The sequence below is a fragment of the Callorhinus ursinus genome, unplaced genomic scaffold (assembly GCF_003265705.2).
Source record: "Callorhinus ursinus isolate GAN/ISIS: 27379988/994484 unplaced genomic scaffold, GSC_fseal_2.0 scaffold14, whole genome shotgun sequence".
Lineage (NCBI taxonomy): Eukaryota > Metazoa > Chordata > Mammalia > Carnivora > Otariidae > Callorhinus > Callorhinus ursinus.
Genome location: NW_027397076.1, coordinates 32,658,413 through 32,679,227, shown reverse-complemented (window position 1 = coordinate 32,679,227; position 20,815 = coordinate 32,658,413). Strand labels below are relative to the sequence as shown.

Here is a 20,815-nt window from a genome sequence, read left to right as displayed (position 1 = left end):
TTTGAAAAGATAGAGTGGCAAATGCAAGTTTTTAAAGAGTATTTTAGTCACATGGAGTGACAGTTTTCTGCCATTTTTCTAAAATTACAAATTCTTTGAGAGACCTTATCACTTTGTCATTTTTCTTCTAAATTTCTGCCTTTTGATATTAAATACATGATTCTTGTGAAAATTATTATTGTATTAGAATTATATATTAAATAATATGATAATGACTTTTATTAAATTATGATTCCAGAATTATTTTCCTCATAAAAGTGGTTCTCTTACTAGAGAGAAATTTCTAATTTTAAAAATTTTTTATCAATTTCAAAATATTTTTGAACTACATGTGATCGTTTTAGCAAAATATAAAATATTTTAAGCATATGGTTCTTATTAAAAAGAGACACTATTTTATTTTTACACTAGTATTTTTAAAATAATGTAAATTAACTAGCACTTTTTTTATTGTTTTGTATCTTCATTGATGCTTCAACTTTAAAAAATTGTTTCCTACAAGTGGTAATGAGGGGTAAATTTTCAGACAGTAAGCAAGAACATAACTATAGGGCTGTTATTAAAATTAATGAGTGTCATTGTTAGAACACAGTAAATCTATACCATTAATGTTCTCTAATTGTTAATCATCATTAAGGAGTTAGAACATCATTATCACTACTTTTTTTCTAAGTTTTATTTGAACATTAGTGTTAAAGAAAATCAAAGAAAGGTTAAGGTCTTATATTTCTGAGCTGGGGATCCAGGATTAATTAAATATTTCCATATGAGTAGTATATCTTCAGAATTTTGTGACCCTGAGAGTTGAAGGACAAACGGAGAGGTTGAGAGCGATGTAGCTAGCAGAGGAAGCTACTTCCCTCCCTAACCTCTGTTCCTGGAGGTTCTGTGATTTGTCTACATGTTAGCATCCCAAAGGACAAGAATTATCCGTTATTTTAATATATAGTTGTTGGCTGATCTCAAAAGGATTTTAATGTATTTTAATTCTAAGAATGGAAAATTTCCTCAAATAAATCCAGAACTCCTTGTGTGTACAAATTCTCAACTAAGTTGATCGTATTGTTACAGGGCCGGTATTTATTTTATACACTGTGGCTTGGCAAATTTGTTTATCTTCGTCCTTCATTTCTTTAGGTTATCATTTAGCCCCCTTATGAAAGAGAACAAAGTACCATGAGTTTAGCTAACATGCCTGCCTCCCTAAAGGTGATTTCAAGTGGGTACAGGGCTCTTCTTTTTCAAGATACTAATCCTTTTTTTATACAATGAATTATATAGTTGAAGTCCTTTTTCTATCTCACTGGTAATAAAAAGTATTTTTACCTTCCACTTTTCATCTACAATGCCACTGAGTGGCTTTTAACTCTAATTTGGAATGGAGTATAATATTCTGAGAGGCAGGAAAATATCACTTTAAATCATGAAGAATTAGATTAGATATTTCATTTCACCCTAAGTAAAGATGAATATTTTACTAAGATTAGAGGAGAAAATGCATGACGCACAGAGAAGTTGTGTCCTTCTCTCTGCCTTTCTATCATTCACCATTGTTGCCAGAAATCATTTCTTTGACATGCTAAGAGCAGTTGTGATTGAATTTAGGAGAAATATGGATGATTGTTATCATTACTAAATGAAAAGGACTTCTCCTTCGATTCAATAGAAAATATGTAAAGAAAAACAAACAAAATGCTTGTCACATTTTGTACAGTCGACATAAGACAGATGATGGGATATTTCTCTGACTGAGGGCTGAGTAAATCACCTCATTTTCATTGTATCCACAGTGTTGACCAACGTGCTGCCAACCTGGCTTCCCACTTGTGATTTAAACACATGAGTCAGAATGACTTTGGAGGGTTGTGATACTCACGGATATATGGGGAGCTTATATGTGGGATTCTCATAGCTCTACAGCAACCCTGTCGTTCTTGTGACAGAGCCTGTTTGACTGGTTTTGGATTTATGATAGAAATAATTCAGAAGAGAGTAATAATTTTCCCTTGGCAATTACACTACCATTTGGTACTTTGTCCCTAAGGGGAAAATGAATGCGCTGGGATCTATCCATGAGTTTAGTAGCTCGGTGTAAGGAACAAATCAAGGTCAGAATACAAATGCAGAATACGTGGTTGCCGAATTCTCATTCTGGTTCTCCAGCCCGAAAGCTCACCACATTTCTATGGACCTTTAGAGTTTACAAAAATCGCTTCCATTTCTTGTCTTTCAGCTTTCACAGCGACTCTGGGAAGTAAATACCATTGCTCTCATTTTGTAAAGAAGGAAACCAAGACCAGAAATGTTGCCTTTCTTGAGTTTGTTATTCAGCAAATATTTTTCAATTTTTTTTTCAAGTAGTTCCATTCCCAACGTGGGGCTTGAACTCACGACCCTGAGATTGAGAGTCACATGCTCTACAGACTGAGCCAGCCACACACCGCTTCAGCAAATATTTTTAAACATAGACAATAAGAAGGCTTTCTGATGCACACTGGGGATACAAACATATATAAGACTTAGCCCTTCTTTGGTTTTTTAAAACTATTTATTATGAGTAATTTCAAATATACCCAAAAGCCAGTAGAAGAGTGTATCCATTGCTCTGCATCAGCAATGATTAACTCGTGGTCAGTCTTATTTCACCCACATCTCCATCCAACCTTTCATATCATTTTGAAGTGAATTCCAGACATCATTTCATAAAATAATTTTCACTATATGTCTCTAAAAATGACATTATTAAACATGGTGTGACCTAAAATTAACATTTCCTCAATAATATCAAAATCCAGGAAGTGATTAAATTTCCAGTGGTCTCATAAGTGCCATATTTTTTTTTTACACTTTGTCTGAATTAGGAGTCAAATAATATTACTGCTCTGTGGTTAGTTGATGTATCTTTTCAATCTCTTTTAAACTATTGATTTTTCCCCTTCACCTTCAAAACAAAAGTTCTTTCCAATGGTGAGGAATGAGTTTGTTTGTCCTACATGATTCCCACTGTCTAGATTTTGCTGACTACATCCTCACTGTGTACTTTTTTATGTTCTTTTATCTTCTCTATTGCCTGTAAATTGGTAATCAAATCCAGGGCCTTGATCCATTACAGGTTCACCCTTTTAGCAAGTTTGCTTCACAGTTGACTCTCTATGAATGCATAAAAGAAATAGTCATTTTTTATGACATTTGCAGCTATTACTGTTCAATGCCTAAATCTGTTGATTTACTAGAGGTTGCAAAATGGTGATTCACTGGTTTTTCTTCCATTCATAAACAAAATAGTTCTCTCAAGAGAAACTTGCTTTCACTTACTATTTGGTGACCCAGTGATACAGTTTTTAAAGAAAGGCAGGATAAATGCCTGAATGTTTCCCTGTACTTTTTAGTTTCAAAAATGCGCCAGTTTTCTAGCATGCTCCATAGTGACCAATTATTTTGTTTTGTTTCGTTTTTAGTTAAGTACCATTTTGTCCTATGGATTTGAGTATATTTGATAAGTTTAATTCCATGGTAGTTTTTCTTTTTATTGATACTCAAGGTGTTCTAACTTTGGCCAGGAGCTTCTTCAAGTTGATTGCAGAGCCCAGGTGTAATGGGTTGCTGTCACTTTGTACTTGTTAGATTCCCTTTATCACTTTTGGTGGCTCTTCTAAAACTTTCCCACCTGTGTCCTTATTCTCTTCTGCATGGCTAGATTATACTCTCAAAAGTGTTTTTCTTTTCTTTTTTTAAAGGCATCCATTTGGGACTGAATCTTCCTGCTTAATTATTTACCTTTGTGTCCGTCTAAAATTCAGACCTTAGCTGTATGTTTAGAAAATTATGTACAGAATTAAAATGGCTGCATATATGTAATGATTCCTCTATGAATAGACTGGGAGTGAGATTGGCTTGGTTTTGTGAGTTCTCAACTCTTTGCCAGTATTCAACTCTTCATTCTCTCCTTCTTAGTCTGTGTATAGGACCCTCACACCACTTTCCATAGCCTCAACTTCTCCTTTCTTGTAAGACTTTGAGATGGAAAATATGTTCTGTAGTTTGAAATATTTCCTCTTACTTAAAGATCCTAATTGTATATGATTACCCCTCCCTTTCTTTTGTAGACCACATCCCAGTACTCTCTTGTTTTGCCTGCATCAACAATATCTCTGAAAGCAATGTGTTGTTGCAATGCATGCTCCTTATGGTAGATATATTGCCACTAACTGGTGTCAGGCTTTCCAGGCCAGAGTCTGGGCTGAGAGTGTTCTTGTTTTATGGAGATTAGACCAGGTACCGAAGGAACCCAGGGAATTGGGGGGCAGTGGCGAATAAAGTGGTTTTGCCAGAAGTGGCCCCAAATGACCAAAGTCTAAAAGCTATATCAACAATAAGTCCACTAAACTCTCCATTTCAAAGTCATAGTCATGGACCATACCACTCTCTCCTTCCCCATAGGTTCTATTACATTATGTTTCCTTCATAAGGCCTCCAAAGATTACTCCCACTAGATGTCCTCTATATTCTTCTTCTCATTTTTTTTTCCTTTTACTAGAAGACGGGAGAGGGAATACAAAATGACCTGCCAGGCCTTTTTGGTACAGTGATAAGAATATTGGTGAAGGAAGACTGGGTTCAAATACCAGCACCACCATTTATTTGCAATATGATACCGGAGAGGTGAGATAGCATTTTGAGCCTCAATTTTGATCTGTAAAATGGGGCTAGTGATATTGCTCAGTTCAGAAGATTGTAATGAGGATTTAATAACATAGTGCATATATATAGCACTTGGCACAGGGTCTGGGATACCAGGGAGCACTAAATCAGTGTTGGTTACCACAGTGACTGCCTACCATTTTTCCTTTTACCTAAACCAGCTGCTGATTGATGAAGCCTGAGAACGTGATTTGCCAAGAATCACAATGTGTTATAACTTTTAGCATGATAGTTCCCAATTGGGTGTTCCATCCAAAGAAAATCATTCAGAGTATATAAAAGCATTGTGCACAAAGATGTTCATGGCTCTGTTAACTTAGGTATACCCCAAGTACTCAACAATAGTGAACTTTATTTATCTTTCCAACAGAATGTTGCTAGAACTAATCCAAAGGTAATTATGAAGAATTACTAATAATATGGCAAATTATTATAAGTAAAATATGTAAACTTTTGTGTGTAGTATAATACAATCTATACAAAAAGTAAAACTTTTGATATAATATCAGATAAGAGGATATATAACCAGGTATTTTTTTAAAGATTTTTTAAAGGTTTTTATTTGTTTAAGTAATCTCTGCACCCAATGTGGGGCTCACACTCACAACCCCAAGATCATGAGTCACATGCTCTTCTGACTAAGACAGACAGGCACCCCCTAGTTCTTTTTAAGCAGTTGGGTTTCAGTACTATTTTTCTATTTTCTAGTTTCCTATTTTTCACACATTTCTCTAAGAAGCAGCCAAATAGGAATTTAGAAACTCCATCGAATTATGGGTTTTTAGATTAATGATTTGATATCCTGATGTCAGTAACATCCTGTTGTAGTTTTTAAATTCTTTTTACGCCTCTGTGCCTATGGAGAACATTGAAAAGTTTCACTGCCCAGTGGCAGAATTCCATACCAAATTTAAGCATTGTATTTTCTGTGGAAATCATAACCTATGTGGATTATTTTCCTGGTGGTCTTTCAGTCTGTTTTCACTATTTAAATTCTGGAATAATTGTGCTGATTAACCCAGAGAGGAACGTGCATCTTCATGGTTTAAAATGTGTTCATTGCCTAAACAACTTTGCAGTCCCGTACCATCAGATGCTGTTTTTGTTTGTTTGTTTTTGTTTTTGTTTTAGCAATTGAGGAACAATAAATAATGCGTAGATAAGCTTTTGGAATATTTTTTCTTCCTAATACCTGCATAAGATACTGTTTCTAAAACAAGTCTCATGTGAAGCCTACCCCCCCCAAAAAATCACTGTTTTCAGGTCAGTAACTTCACTCACAAGGTATGTTTTTCTTATAAGCATAGTCTGTAGAGTGAGAGAGGGAGAGGGCCAGCTAGGAGATCATATTTCACTCCCTTCTCATCTGGGAGGACCACATGGCATATTCGGGTTTCCTCTCTACAGCAGCTAGAGTCACCCTTTCAGGAGCATAAATCAGATCAAGCACTTGCAGGGGCTTTCTATCACCCACAGAAAAACAAGCTGAAGCCCTTATTTAAGGGCTTTCATGATCTAGCGCCACCAACCTATGCAACCTCCTCATACCTAGCCTACTCTTCCGTGGCTCACTCCACGCCAGCCACGAAAACCCCTTTTTGATTCTGCCCAATGTCCCCAGTTTATCCCTGGCTTAGGACTTTTGACCTTGCTGTTTCCCAGGAGGCCCGAATTCCTCCCCCACCGGATTTGCTCAGTCTAGTTTCTCGTGTCATGCAGGCAGGTGTCCTCACTGACATCTGGTCTAAGCCTCCTCTTTTAAATCATTCCCCATAGTCCTCCGGTCCCTACTATCGCTCACTTGCCCTACCGAGCACCTGGGCTTTGATGATGTATTCCCTCATGTACTAGACTTAACGTGATGAGTGCTATGATAGTGACGTGTAAACAGATGTTAAAGGAAAGGAGACAGAAAGCATTTAACTCTAGCTCAAAGTGGTATTTAGGGAGGCAGTCTCACGTGGTAGAATCAGTGAGAGCTTTCTTGTCAGTCGTGGTTTTCAATTCCAGCTCTGTCACTTATTAGCCAAGTCAGCTTGGCAAGTTGATTATCTTCTTTAAACTGCAGCTTCTTTATCTAAAAAAAGGTGGGGGGTGCATAATAGCACTGATTCTGAAGTTTTTAAGGATAGTAAACTAAAGCAAACTTAGACCATCTTTCCATAACACCATACCATATGGTAAATCCTCAATATACGATAGCTTAAAATAAGTTGATAGATTTCTTTTAAAAAATAGTTAACTTCACGCTATGTGCTATGGTGAGAGCTGTGAATTGTGTAAGACTGTTGAATCACAGACCTGTACCTCTGAAACAAATAATATATTATATGTCAGAAAAAGAAAAGAAAAAGAAGATAGCCTGAGGGGAAGAGTGAAGAGTGAAGGGGGGAAATCAGAGGGGGAGAGGAACCATGAGAGACTATGGACTCTGAGACACAAACTGAGGGTTCTAGAGGGGAGGGGGCCGGGGGGATGGGTTAGCCCGGTGATGGGTATTAAAGAGGGCACGTACTGCATGGAGCACTGGGTGTCATACGCAAACAATGGATCATGGAACACTACATCAAAAACTAATGATGTAATGTATGGTGATTAACATAACATAATAAAAAATTTGTTAACTTCAGCCATAAAGCTAAGGATGTTTTCCTTTTCAGGTGAATAGCTAACATCTATTAACTCTTCCAATTAATAACCAAGCATTGACTCTGCTTTTTAGCATTACCAAGTATCCAGAGGATCCCTGTATTTAGATGATGGCTGATTTCTTCAGAAATTATACTTGGAAATAAAGAAGCAAGTGTGTGTATAGAGAAGAAAGGCTGGTTGTGGTGGTGGTAGGGGGACTGCACAAGTTGCAAAAAACTACTTGTGGATGTTTTATTTTTAATCTTCAAATCTTTATTGAAGAAGGGACCCTAGAGATCATGTAGTTCATTCTTGTCCATTTACTGACTAGGAAAAAGATTTCCAAGCCCACCATCAATTTACTTTAGTACATAGTATAAAATAATGCTGTTGCTTCAAGGAGAGTAGGAAAGTAATTTGCTAATCAGAAAAAGAAAAAGAACGTAGATGTTTATACAATGCTTCTACTTTCTCTCTGGCTATAAAGCTATTTCATTCGGATATAGACTAGCTTATTCAAAGCTCCTTAGCTAGACAGCAATGGCCTTCTTATCTTCTGTCGTGTATACCATTAATAAACAAGATGACTAAAAATACTATAAATAACACTCTAATAGACTTTTCCCATCCTGCTGGTATCTATTAACCCTAGAAAATGCTTAATTTAAAAAATACATATGTGTATATTAAAGTTTTAATATGCTTGTAAAGTGCTCCTATTTTTAAGAACAATGACATTATTGCCATAACTTAATTTAGTGTAAAAAAATATTTATTGAGTACCTATTTTATACTGGATTCTGCAGTAGGCTATGGGGATACAAAGATAGGCAAAGCATGCTTCATTTCCTTAAAGAGCTAAGTCCAGTGAGTGAAAAAGATCATATTATACAAAATTATGATTAATATAATGATAATTATTACAAAGATTACTGTTATCAAGGTGTTCTGTGAGCCCAGAAAAGAAGTGCCTAAGTCAGTTTGGAAGAAGGCTTCCTGGAAGAGAAGGAACAGAAGAAGGAGGGGCTCTGAGAACTCTTTATTGTGCAACTTTTTGTGGTTCTAATTTCACGGGGCTACAAATAAGTAATTTCGTTTCCATCTCTGCAGACAACATTTCTCCAATGCCTGAATCATAGCTTTAGTTTCTCTATGACCTGACCAAATAGACTGTTGGTTGACAGAGATACCTTCCCTGTGTATTTCCCTTTTTAGTCTGTGGTACTCTGAGGACTACTGGAGTTTCCCGTCTCCACCATAGGATCTTCCCACAAACAACACATAAAAGTCTTTAACAATGTATAACAAAAGATAATAGATAAAATAGTAAACTTTTAAATTAAGCATGTTAGCAATTGCTTTAAAAATCTGTACCTTAAAGGAGAGATATAGTGTCTCCTGGACATATTGTGAAATATGTAGTAGGTGATTTATTGGTTTTAAATGAATATTCCATTAGTGAAACCTGGAGTATGATGTTCTGAAGAGTCTGATTGTGCTTTTTTTATTTTTTTCCAAGTTTCAAGCACCCGGAAGCCAAATGCTTTTCAAGGAAATTCACATAAAATAGGTTATTTGTGTGCAAGCCACCCATCTCAGTAGATTCAAGAGTTAACTAACATTCACAGAATTTAGAGCAGTTTTTAAATAGCAGTTTTGGATCTTAGGTGAGAACAAAGCCAGCTAAGATCAGTGCATTTCAATATCAGCTAATATTGTCTGGTTTTAATCTTCTTATAAAAAATACTCTCTTGTATGCCTGAAGACATATTTCATTGCAAGCTCCAGTAAATTGAAGGAGACAAGGATATGTGTGTGTTTATGGAGGGGGAGTGGTGCCAATGGGCAATCTTTTATCTATTTCTTTAACCTTCCTCATTTGTTTCATTTCCCCCTTATCTTTTCTTTGATTCCTAAATTATTTCTTTTTTTTAAAAAAAAAGATTTATTTATTTATTTTAGAAAGAGAGAGAGTGAGCAAGTGGGGGGAGGGGCAGAAGCAGAGGGGGAGAGAGAATCTCAAGCAGACTCCCCACTGAGTTGGGAGCCCAGTGCAGGGGTTGGGATCCCACGACCCATGAGATCATGACCTGAACTGAAATCACGAGTTGGACGCTTAACTGACTGAGTCTCCCAGGTGTCCCCCCCTAAATTATTTCTTATGCTAACCTATACCCCATTAGTACAGAAGATAGATATCATCTACAACCTCTTTCTGAAATATTAATAAAGCACACTTAGCTGTACATGAAAAATTATTTAAATTTGCTAATTTTTCCCCTATTTTGTTAGCAACATTTCTCTGTGATGATGTAAATCTAGGGCAACTGCATTTTGGCATCGGGACCCTAAATGTGCTCCCTACTGGGCTGATTACTTGGGGCTAATGTAGTGTTCCATTCATTGGATTCCACACGCTTCCCCCATATTGATTGCATTATCAGTAGTAGTAATCACAGATATCATTACCAGCCAATTACACAAACACATATCTAAAGTAGGTAACTTATTCACCAACATTATCTCTTACAAGTCTTAAATTTTGTAATGAAGCTGATCATCTTGACCAATTGAGTGTAGCTACATATTTTGATCTGGTAGGCTTAATGTGAGTGTATTGAATTATGTAGTAGGTAATTACTTACATATGTTTGTAACAACACAAATGGGAGCAATTTGAATGTAATCTGTTTCTTGTTCTGTTTGAGGGCTGCATTAGAGAAGGTTAACTGCTTTAAAAAATAGACCCAAGCATGTGTTTCGATCAAACACAATAGAAGTGTTTTTCCTGCTTATGTAACAGAACTGGTGTGAGAACTAGTACATGGGCATGCAGTCATCCAGAGACCCAGGTGGGTTTCTGACGTATTCAGTACAGAGTTCCAAAGTCACCCTGAAAGATTGACTTCAGGGAAAAAGAATATTGGGGAGCCAATGGGAGAGGTCTATGGGCTAACCCTGGCAGTGATGAGCATTCATGCTCTGTTGGGTAGTCACATGACCACACCTAACTACCAAAAAAGTGGGAATTATAATCTCTCCTAAGAAGTAGAGGAAAGCATGGATTTTTGGTGAGCAGTTAGCAATTTTTACCATAAATACTCAAAACAGAACTTGCTCTCTTTCCCTATTTAATGAATACTTTCCTTGGCTTGTCATTATTTGGAACTTCTGTCAGCTTACTTTTCTTTTCTTTCTTTTTTAAAGGTTTTATTTATTTATTTGACAGAAAGAGAGAGAGCACAAGCAGGGGGAGCTGCAGGCAGAGGGAGAAGCAGGGAGCCCGATGCGGGACTCGATCCCAGGACCCTGGGATCATGGCCTGAGCCGAAGGCAGACGCTTAACTGACTGAGCCACCCAGGCGTCCCTGCTTTTATTTTCTTTACACTCTGTCAGATATCTTCTAAAACCTATATCCAAGCCCTGCCTCTTAGATTTCCACATATTAAACAACTGAAGAATGGAGAATAAAAAGATCACAAAGTATTTTTTCACATTTTTAAACAAATAAAGTATGACCGTAGTATTGTAATATTTGTTGCAGTTGAAATTGTAGACAGGTAGGTTAGGATAAAAGGCTTTGGGGGCTAAAAAAGAGGTCTTCTTTTTCAACCCTCTTACTTCATAGATAAGGAACGTGAGGCTTGGCAAGATGAATTTGTTTAATTCTGTGGGAAGTATTAGTAGATCCCAACTCTTTCTCAAATCCAAGTCTCTTCCATAACGTGATTAGTCATCTTTTGTCATCACATTTCCTACAAAGCCTAAGCCATTGAATAATGACCATCTATTTACAGGAAAGAAGCAAAGCACAATACATTGTAACTGACGTAAGGCTAGTATGTTTAAATCTGCAATAAAATAGATCCCATACCTTTCTAGATTTTCCAAACTCACTTGAAGACCCATTATAAATTAGCTGCTCACTCGAGGGTTTTTGTTGTTGTTGTTGTTGTTTTTACTGCATTATTTTTCTTACTTCTTCAACAAAAGAATAATGGCTTCTAGATAAATCTTCTACAACTCTAAAATTATATAATCCATGGCATGTAGATTATAAATTTATGATCACCATGCCAAGTAATATTTAGAATTAAAAGTTCAGGGGAAACAAATGACAGAATTTGAAATATTGAAAGGTATGTTTCTTTTACGAGGGAAAGCCAAATCATTTTTTTATTAAAAAATTATATTGCCCTGTGCCTCAGTCAGTATGGCTCGGTCAGTTAAGTGTCTGCCTTAGGCTCAGGTCATGATCTCAGGGTCCTGGGATTGAGCTCTTGCTGGGGCTCCCTGCTCCGTGGGGAGTTCGCTTCTCCATCTCCCTCTGCTCTCCACTTGCACCCCGCATGCTCTCTCTCTCTCACTCAAATAAACAAAATCTTTTTTAAAAAAGTTTGCTACCCACTAAAAAGGCAATATAATATTTTTTAAAAATATTTACTTGTTAGAGAGAGAGAGAGTGCATGTGTGAGGTGGGAGGGGGGGCAGAAGGAGAGGGGCAAGCGGACTTCCCGTGGAGCTGGGAGCCTGACTGGGGAGGGGGGAGCCAGGATCATAACCTGAGCCAAAGGTAGACGCTTAACCCACTGAGCCACTCAAGCAGCCCAGTGGGTAGCAAACTCTTAGAAATAAGTGTAACTGTGTTATTGAGATGCTATGCTACCCTAGCCACAAAGATAAAATTTCTCATTTAATAGTCATTGCCCTAGCCTAATTTCATACTTTTTCTGCAAAGATGTTTAAAATGGCAACAGTACAGGAAAAGTGGCACAAGTCTAGATGTAGTCTAAATCATACAAACTTTAAGAAATTTTGAAATTATGTGGAAATTTGGGGTGATTCTTGCCATTCGTATTTATAGCAGACATTAACTGTGACTGATGGTTGATCTTATGCCATGAGTGAACCAAAATCATTCGAGTGACACACACCTGGGTTTTTTTAAAAGTTTAAAGAAAACTCAAACATCATCTTCAGACTTGGTTTTTCTTATGAACATCTAAACATGGCTGCAAGTTTACCGTGGAGTAATTTTTGCTTGTCACGGTGAGTAAGAATTAGATAATCTGGCAAACTTATTTTAGGTGAAAATGAGACAAGGCTTTGCTCCTTGCCTGTGCACCAAGCACAAATTAAAAGACCCGTCTAATTTTGTGATGTTACAAAAGAACAACAGTGTGAAAGGTAGATAAAGGAGATAAGCAGGCTTTGGTTGCTTTCATATTTAGCTGGTCCCCGCATTAGAAGTCTGCATTCAGTTGATTATTCATGTAAAAAAAAAATCCAGCAAAACACATAGTGTCACGATGTGTATGCATCAGGGACATCGAGGCTAAGACAGACCATCTTTTAATGTACTGTGGATTGTCATTTATATTGCTTTGATTTGCAAGGATTTTATATGCAGTCTCCTGGAGAGTAGAGATAGACACTTCTTTTTGGATCCTTTTTTGGATATACCCTCTTTAAATATGGGCAACATGTGTTCAGATCATTTTAAAAAGCTACAGTTTCATATTCTCCAAAGAGTCTGACATTGGTCCCCAAGGTGACACAGCATCTATTTTGAAAGAAAAATAATAAATGGGAAGAGCCTGTTCTTTCAACTTTTTTGGAATTTGGAGTCTATTAAAATCTAACTGAGATTTTCATAGGTGTTATGGAAACCATTTCTTTTGAAAAATGTTCAAATTGTAATGTGACATAGATACAGTCAAAACCTGTAAGTTGCCTCTTGAGTTTGATTGTTCTTTTGAAAACAATCTGTATTAAGTATTATTACACAGAACCACATGAAGAGCAAAGAGAATGCATCGAGAAACTGAAATTGCATTTTAGTAATCAATTATTTTCAGTTACATGTGACTTCGGAAGACTTTCTCTGAAGAAAAATACCTAGAGTTGATTTTATTCAAATTCGGGAATTCTTTCCTTTTAAAAAAATATGCATTCTGATATTTTTGTGTATGTAAATTTTTAACTCTCTAACTCTGTATATATTAAGGCACATGGCATCCTAAGTAGGACTATATTTAAAAAGTGAGTAATTTTATTTTTATAGCACTGAGTATGGCTTCTTTATACTGTGATGAATCTTGCTTTCTGCCTTTTATTTGCATAAGTAAAATCTTCATTTTTGCATCATCATGTATATTTTCGGCATATCATTAACATTAACTTTTTTGACTGTGCAGAGCCGGCTATTTGCCTCAGCATATTCCCCTGGAGATTATCAGATACCTGTCTGAGGAGAAGGATTTTCTTCCTTGGCATGCTGCCAGCCGAGCTCTTTATCCCCTTGATAAATTACTGGACCGCATGGAGAAATACAATGTCTTCAATGTAAAAAGACATATTTTCTTCTTTCTTATTTTCAGATGATGAACTGTTTTCTCATTATCCACTTTATGCAACTGGTCCTGGGTTATTTGTGTTTCTTCTTCTAATTTGTATTATCATTTTTGTCCTGATTTTCTGTGCAACACTGATGACAATTACTTGAAGAAGAAATGTAATAAGAGCTACTTTTCATTCTGGCCTAAAAGTGTCAATTAAGCTTAAATGCCTCAGAATTTAAGAACAAATATACATGGCAAATCCTTAAAGTTCAAACTTACTTTCCAAGTGTTAAAGGGCTCTGTGTTCACAAAGGACTTAACCTGGGTAGAGGGATCCCAAAGATCTTAACAGAATATAGACAGTTTCAGTAAAGATTCTTAGCCATTATTTTTATCCAAAAGGGCATAGCGAATTCAATTCACTTCCTTAATTAACAAGGGTAAGATCAACATTGAGGCGAGAGCCCCTTCATAATTGGGTCCAAGGGGATACAGGAGAGCAAACAATAGATAATCCAAATAGACACAAAGACATGACAAACATTCCAAAATGTTACCTGACCAGATTTCCCAAGCTGAAGTCTGGTAAGCCAACGCTGCACAGTGGACACCACCTAATCTAATTTAATAACCATTTTGAATAAGGTTAGGATTAAGTATAGCTAATGACCTTTTGATTCCTAAATTTCTTATCGCCAGTGAGGCTTTGCATATGACGCTATGTCCCTGTGCCTTCTCTCCCATCTTTGAGCCCAGTTTGGTTCCCTTCAGTTATCTTCGGAGTCTGCCCTGTGTTTTATAAAATCATCCTATGTCTTATGGCACACTGGCTCTGCTAATTAACCTCCACTAATTACTTGAGACTGGATTGCCATGGCATGAAATCTGTGTCTTAGCCCCCTCTACATTGTCTGATGGCCATCAGAGTTGCTTCTTGTTTCCTTATTCCAAGTCTGCATGCAAACACCTCTGTTTTGATATTTTCTTTAATTGGAATAATCCTGGCTTAACTGTTCATTGTCATTGGCATGGTCTAATCCCTGAGAACAGACATGCAAAAAAAAACGGATCGTTACAGTTCCGGTATAACTTTTCTCTGCTAGAGAAAGACTTCACTTCTCTTTTCTCCTTAACAGAGACACTGCAATGTTAAACTTCTGTAAAAGTAAAATACATTTCTATATATATTTGTACTTTGGAACAGTATTTTGTGTCAGCCACCTCAATTTCAGTAAAAGTTAAGAATTGCTTTTACTGTAATTTCAGTGCTTTCATTCCTTTGACAAAATTCAAGGACCATGTTAAAGTGAGGAAAGTGTATTTTACATTGCTGCTAATATTTAAATATATCATTAGCTCAATGGATTGTTGACTTTGAAATGCCATATTTTTTACTGAAGAGTGTTCTGTATGTGTCAGATTCAACAATGCTAGGCTAGTGGCTGGGCTTACATAACAGTTTTGCTTTAAATGTGCTCTGTTGATGTGAAATGCATAAATGTTAGGTGCTTATTTTCCATAAGCTATATCTACATACATTTGTATATATGTGTGCATGGCTGTCATTGTCACTGTTCCTCAGTGTCCTTGTTTTGCTACAAAAATTGTCATCTAAAATAGTGAATAGTGCAAATTATTTAATCATTCAATAGGAAGTAAAGAGTAGACTTCCCCCATTGCAATTTATTTTATCCTTATTTTCTATATTTGAAACACTGAGCCGGATGAAATTAGAGGATTTACCATGCCCATAATTTTACTGATATTTTAAAGTAGGTGCATTTCAAAAATATTTTAATCATATTATGTAATTGTAATGATCAGCTTGGAGAGGTTTGAAACTGACATCATCTTTATTTCCCCTAACCCCCATTTAGGAATATATTTTAAAGCAAGTTGCAGCTACGTACATCAAGCTTGGATGGCCAAAAAACAATTTTAATGGATCTCTTGTTCAAGCCTCCTACCAACATGAGTACTGTTTTATTTTCTTATTCGCTTCTTTTCCCCCAGAGCAGTACAATAACATACGAGTAGTACCATTGAGACTTTGGAAGCATGAGATGATCTTTCATTCTGCATCTTTCATTTCCCTTTGCTGGGAGGCCTGCTGATGGGCAGCATAGTTTCCACTACCTGGTACTGAGAACAAAAGCATACCCTTGCCATGTTTCAATGTAAGATCTGCCATTATTGGTAAAGGGGAGATTTGAACCCAGCCTCCTGCCCCCCCCAACTGTATTACTGTTTCCAGAGAAGACTTGTAGTATGCTGAACTTCTCCTCTGCCTAACCATCTCTTCCTCAGCAAAATAGGATTTCTGTATCGGGAAATTATCTTTGTGCTGATTATTTACTTATCTACTGCTTATGTAATGAGTGACCCTTCCTCCCCAGATATTAACACTGCTTTTTCACTGTTTTTCCTTTGGATGGTACCTAGAGAACTCCGGAGAGAAGTCATAATGCTGGCATGCAGTTTTGGCAACAAGCACTGTCACCAACAAGCATCAACACTTATTTCAGATTGGATTTCCAGCAACAGGAACAGGTAAATGGAACCAAATCCTGTATTTCTGGTATGATTTCATACTGCTCTCAGATTCTCAGTGGATGCATTGCATTTATCAATTGGTGGAAAACAAGACAAGAAAAAAACACTGCAAAACTGTGTTTCACGTTCATCGCTTATGAGGCAACAGCAGAAAAGCCACAAGGCACTTAACCTCTGGAGCATGTTGTGGAGTTTTAAACTATCTTAACCTAGGCCCTTATTCTTCATAAGGTGTCAGCTTATTTTGAATTTGGATGGCTTTGCTATTCCGTGAGAATAAAATAATTTTATGTAGGCCTAAGGTTCTTTTAAATGTTGTGGTATTTATTCATAAAACAACTGTAAGCATATGGTATAAGTAAAGTAGTATAACATATGTTAATATTAAAAACCAAAACCCAAAAAGGTTATAGAAAAAAGCTACTCTTTTAGTGACCCTTGACAGAGACCTTAAACTTGTGTCTTATCTTGGAATTTCACAATACAGGATTTTAATACATAATGTGATGTTAAAATCATTTAATAGAATTACCTTTGATAAAAATATTATACTAAATGTCACTTGTTAATGTTAATGAAAAGAATATTAAACATAAAAAAAATTGAAGATCATGATCTTTTCACCTAGTTTTTTAAACCTTTTTAGGTATCTTTATATTTCCAAGGAAATATTAGGTATCTTTATATTTCCATTTCTTATTACACTTTGGGCCATTTATAATCACTCCTCCCCAGTCTTTGGCCCCTGTGTTAAGGAGGGTCCGATCAGAAAGGTGAGGAGCTGGAGGACAGTTTACTCAGAAGATGCTATTTTGCATGCCACCCTGGGCTTGCTTGTCCTGAGCTCAGTGGCTGGGCTGACTCCCTGGGTACAGAGAAAGGGACTTGTTCTAGGTGAATGTAGAGAACCACCCAGAGTGTAACCTACTTAAGGTAACCGTTTCTGGTCTTATCCCGAGCTAAGAACGAAAATACTTTACCACTATCGTCTCTCAGTTGATCCATCATGTACTCAAAGACAGTGATTAAATCTGTCACCAGTCTTCTCTAGAACTACAGCATTCTCCTTTATTAACTTTTACTAATGATTATCCTTTTTGCTAAGTCTTCTGAAAACTATTAAATTAAGCTTGGGAAATGTTATAACAAAAACTTTTCCTTTATTCCTACAACCTTCCTCAGTTCTACCACATGTACTTAGGTGATGAACACATAAAAATGTATCCAAAACCAATACATCCAAAATTGTATTAGGATACATAATCATAAATACATATGAGAAAAAAAGGTAAAATATACTATTTAAAGATCATGGTCTCTGCCATTTTGTTTTTTATTTGATTAGTCTTTTGTTTGTTTGTTTCATCATGCTACAGACACATGCATTTTCTCAGACCTGGCAGTTGCTTTTTATTTTTTATTTATTTATTTTTTTCAAAGATTTTATTTATTTATTTGAGAGAGAGAATGAGAACCAGAGAGCACGAGAGGGAAGAGGGTCAGAGGGAGAAGCAGACTCCCTGCTGAACAGGGAGCCCGATGTGGGACTCGATCCCGGGACTCCAGGATCATGACCTGAGCCAAAGGCAGTTGCTTAACCAACTGAGCCACCCAGGCGCCCTGGCAGTTGCTTTTTAACCCATAAAAGTATAGCTATTGGGAAAAAGCTATTTTTTTAAATAATTCATTTAGTTAACAAAATTTTACCGAGCAATTCTCAATACCAACTGGTGGCCAGAAAGCAAAGAGAAGAGGGAGAGCTCAAAATTAGTAGAGAGTACATCTCTATAAACAAATAGTTGTTCTTTGAAGCAAGAGCTGAGCACATGACAGTGTGAACAAGAAGGGAGGGACCACTGCTTTGGAGGAATCACATTCACCCTCATGAGGATGAGCAGGATCCTGTTGGATACAATGGACAGGCGGGATGTAGGAGCAGGTGCATGCGTACCTAAGGGGGTTGGGGAGCGGATGGGGATGCCAAGCAGAAGGAAGGCACATGGATTGATGTTTTGTTTAACGAGTGTAGTAAATTTCGATTTGTAAATTTGAACAATCCATCACTTCCCCAATTCCCTTATACATGAAAGTTTATGTATGAGGTATCAGTTCATTTCGGTTTTGATAACTCTGTCACTTACTTATGGCAAAATAACTAAATTTTGGTCTAATACTTGAAGGTTCTTTCATTCTTTCCTTCATCATTTGTATATTCTCTTCCTTTGCTTTCTTCTGTAACTGGAGAAGTAAACATGTTGAGTGGAACTAACTTTGTGTTTACTAAGATTTGCTCAGCCAGCCATATGACACATCCTTGCATATACAAGTGACCATCTGTGGTGAGGGTACAGGGTAGTCTCTGAGTTACCTGTGTGTGAGGATCAGGCATTTAACCTGTATTTTTTTCAGTGACAGCTTAATAATAAAACAATAGTGTGATCCTGTTGTTGATGCTGAGTTTAACCTTCTTAAATTGAGTCAATGAAGGGGAGGGTAAGGTTTCTTTTTAAATGTGCCTGAAGAAACACACTGGTCAGTTGCGTTTGTTTGTTTGTTTAACTCTTTCACACCTTAAAAATCATCCTTAAGAAAAGCCTCCCGGGGTAATGCAATAGGATACTTATAAAACGTTTTGGGAGATGCTGCATATGTATGCTAATAAATTTAAAGAACAGTGTGTCACCGAAGTTAGCAGGGATTGTGAATCTGGGGTGCTCTGCTATTTTACAGCCCAGTCTTGTTATGCTGGGGAGATAGGCCCAATCAGCGAGCTTGGATTTAGGAAGATAGAATGGATGTGAAAGTTGGTGTTGGGAAAGGTAATGGAACCAAAAAGTGCGTTGCAAAGCTAGAGATGCTAATAGCAGGGAGAGAAAAATTCAAAAATTACAGTGAATGATAAATTGAATGAGTCCAAATTCTGATCCCTGTTAATATATTCAAATGCTGCAGTGTGTTGAATTGTAATGGTGATGTCATGCATCAAAACGGATGAGCTACATTCAGGTCTTGTTAGGCTGTGATTTGGGGACTGAGTTCAGCAGAATACCACATCGCAGAAAAAAGACAAATTGCCAAGCATTCAGTAGAGAACAATACAAATGATAAAAAGATCTCGAAAACACGAGCTGTGAGAGGAGGTTATGAGATCTGAAAATTTCACTCTAAAAAAAAGACATAGAGAAGATGATAGCCTTTTGCATGTATTAAAAAACAATAATAAAAGGGACAGAAATTGGTTTCTGTCACTGATTAGTACAAATAAACAAGAAATAATTGGCATAAGCTTCACTCAGTAAAATATAGGGATTATATTATTACTGTAGGTGAATTATTAATTGAAAATTTCTGTATTAAAACACTATTGAGATTCTACAATTAACTATACAGAGATCACAATATGGTAATATGGGGTTTTTTTAATAAGCAATTTAATCTGAAATTAAATGTGTGTCCATAATAACACAGCCTCTTAATTTCGTGATAATGTATTATTTTTCAAATAATGTTAAAAGATACAATTTAAAGCTTTAAGCCAATACAGAACAAAAATTTAAAGTATTTAATTTTTAAAAAATATTCAATAGATACTGATATCCATTCCCTAAAAGATTAATTGATAACTGGTATCATTACTCTACTTAGAAAATATCCTGAAACAGTGGAGTACCTTCTACATTATGGGATATCAAAAATGTATATTGAATCGAAATGTATTGGAAATCATTTTGAAAACGGAAAAATTAGGGCCCTTCCATACTAAAAATTATAAGCGGAGGAGCATCTCTGGAGCTTTGCGACATATGTAATACATAAACTTCACTACTCATGCAATTCATTATAATGTTACTGGTATTGTTGTCTTTAATGATGATCATAATGAAAGATTATTTATTGAGCAGTTAGTACATTTCAACTGCTTTTTGTGCATGATCTCATCATTTTTATTTCATTTTTACAGAAGACAAATCCAAAACTCACAAAAGTTATATAACTTGCCAAGACTATATGACAACAGGCAGTGGATCTGGGATTCCTTTCCCAGACTGCCTGCCCTTCTAACCTGACCGCATGTGATGCTGTGGCGGTATGTCAAATTACCATATATCAGTAATATATGTTTGTTCAAAAATGATTTTAAAAAGAAGGAAGAATTAATTAAATTAATTTTTAATTTTTTAATTAAAAATTAAATCATTTTAAAAATGATTTAAAAAGAAGGTGATTTTAAAAAGGACACCCACCAGAACTTAAATACTCTCTGCAAAGAGTATAAACAATAGTTGAATGCAGGTTGTGCTCATGACATAAGCCCATGGTTCCCACATCTGGTCAATGTGTAAGAATCATTGAGAGGACCTGTGAAAGGGTTTGCTTGACCCCACCCCCAGTGTTCTAATTCAGTAGGTTGAATGGGGCCTAAGACCATGTATTCATGACAAGTTCCTGTGTGATGCTGATGCTGCTGGTCTGGGGACCAGTCTTTGGGAACCACTGGTGTAGGGAAAAGCTACTGTCTTCAAAGTCAAAGACACCAGTGATCAAAATGCAGCTGTGCCATTAAATGACCTGAGGCGCAAATCACTTG

At 36.5% G+C, this 20,815-nt stretch overlaps 1 protein-coding gene across 2 annotated transcripts in view; it reads left to right on the top strand.

Annotated features, from left to right (window-relative positions):
- Nucleotides 1–20,815, top strand: part of TRHDE (thyrotropin releasing hormone degrading enzyme) — a 364,016-nt gene that overhangs the window by 318,387 nt on the left and 24,814 nt on the right. For both annotated transcript variants that reach the window (XM_073900656.1, XM_025883069.2), the window contains 3 exons: nucleotides 13,531–13,678; nucleotides 15,552–15,649; nucleotides 16,117–16,224. In XM_073900656.1, the coding sequence (XP_073756757.1) occupies nucleotides 13,531–13,678; nucleotides 15,552–15,649; nucleotides 16,117–16,224 (354 nt within the window). The remainder of the gene's footprint in view (nucleotides 1–13,530; nucleotides 13,679–15,551; nucleotides 15,650–16,116; nucleotides 16,225–20,815) is intronic.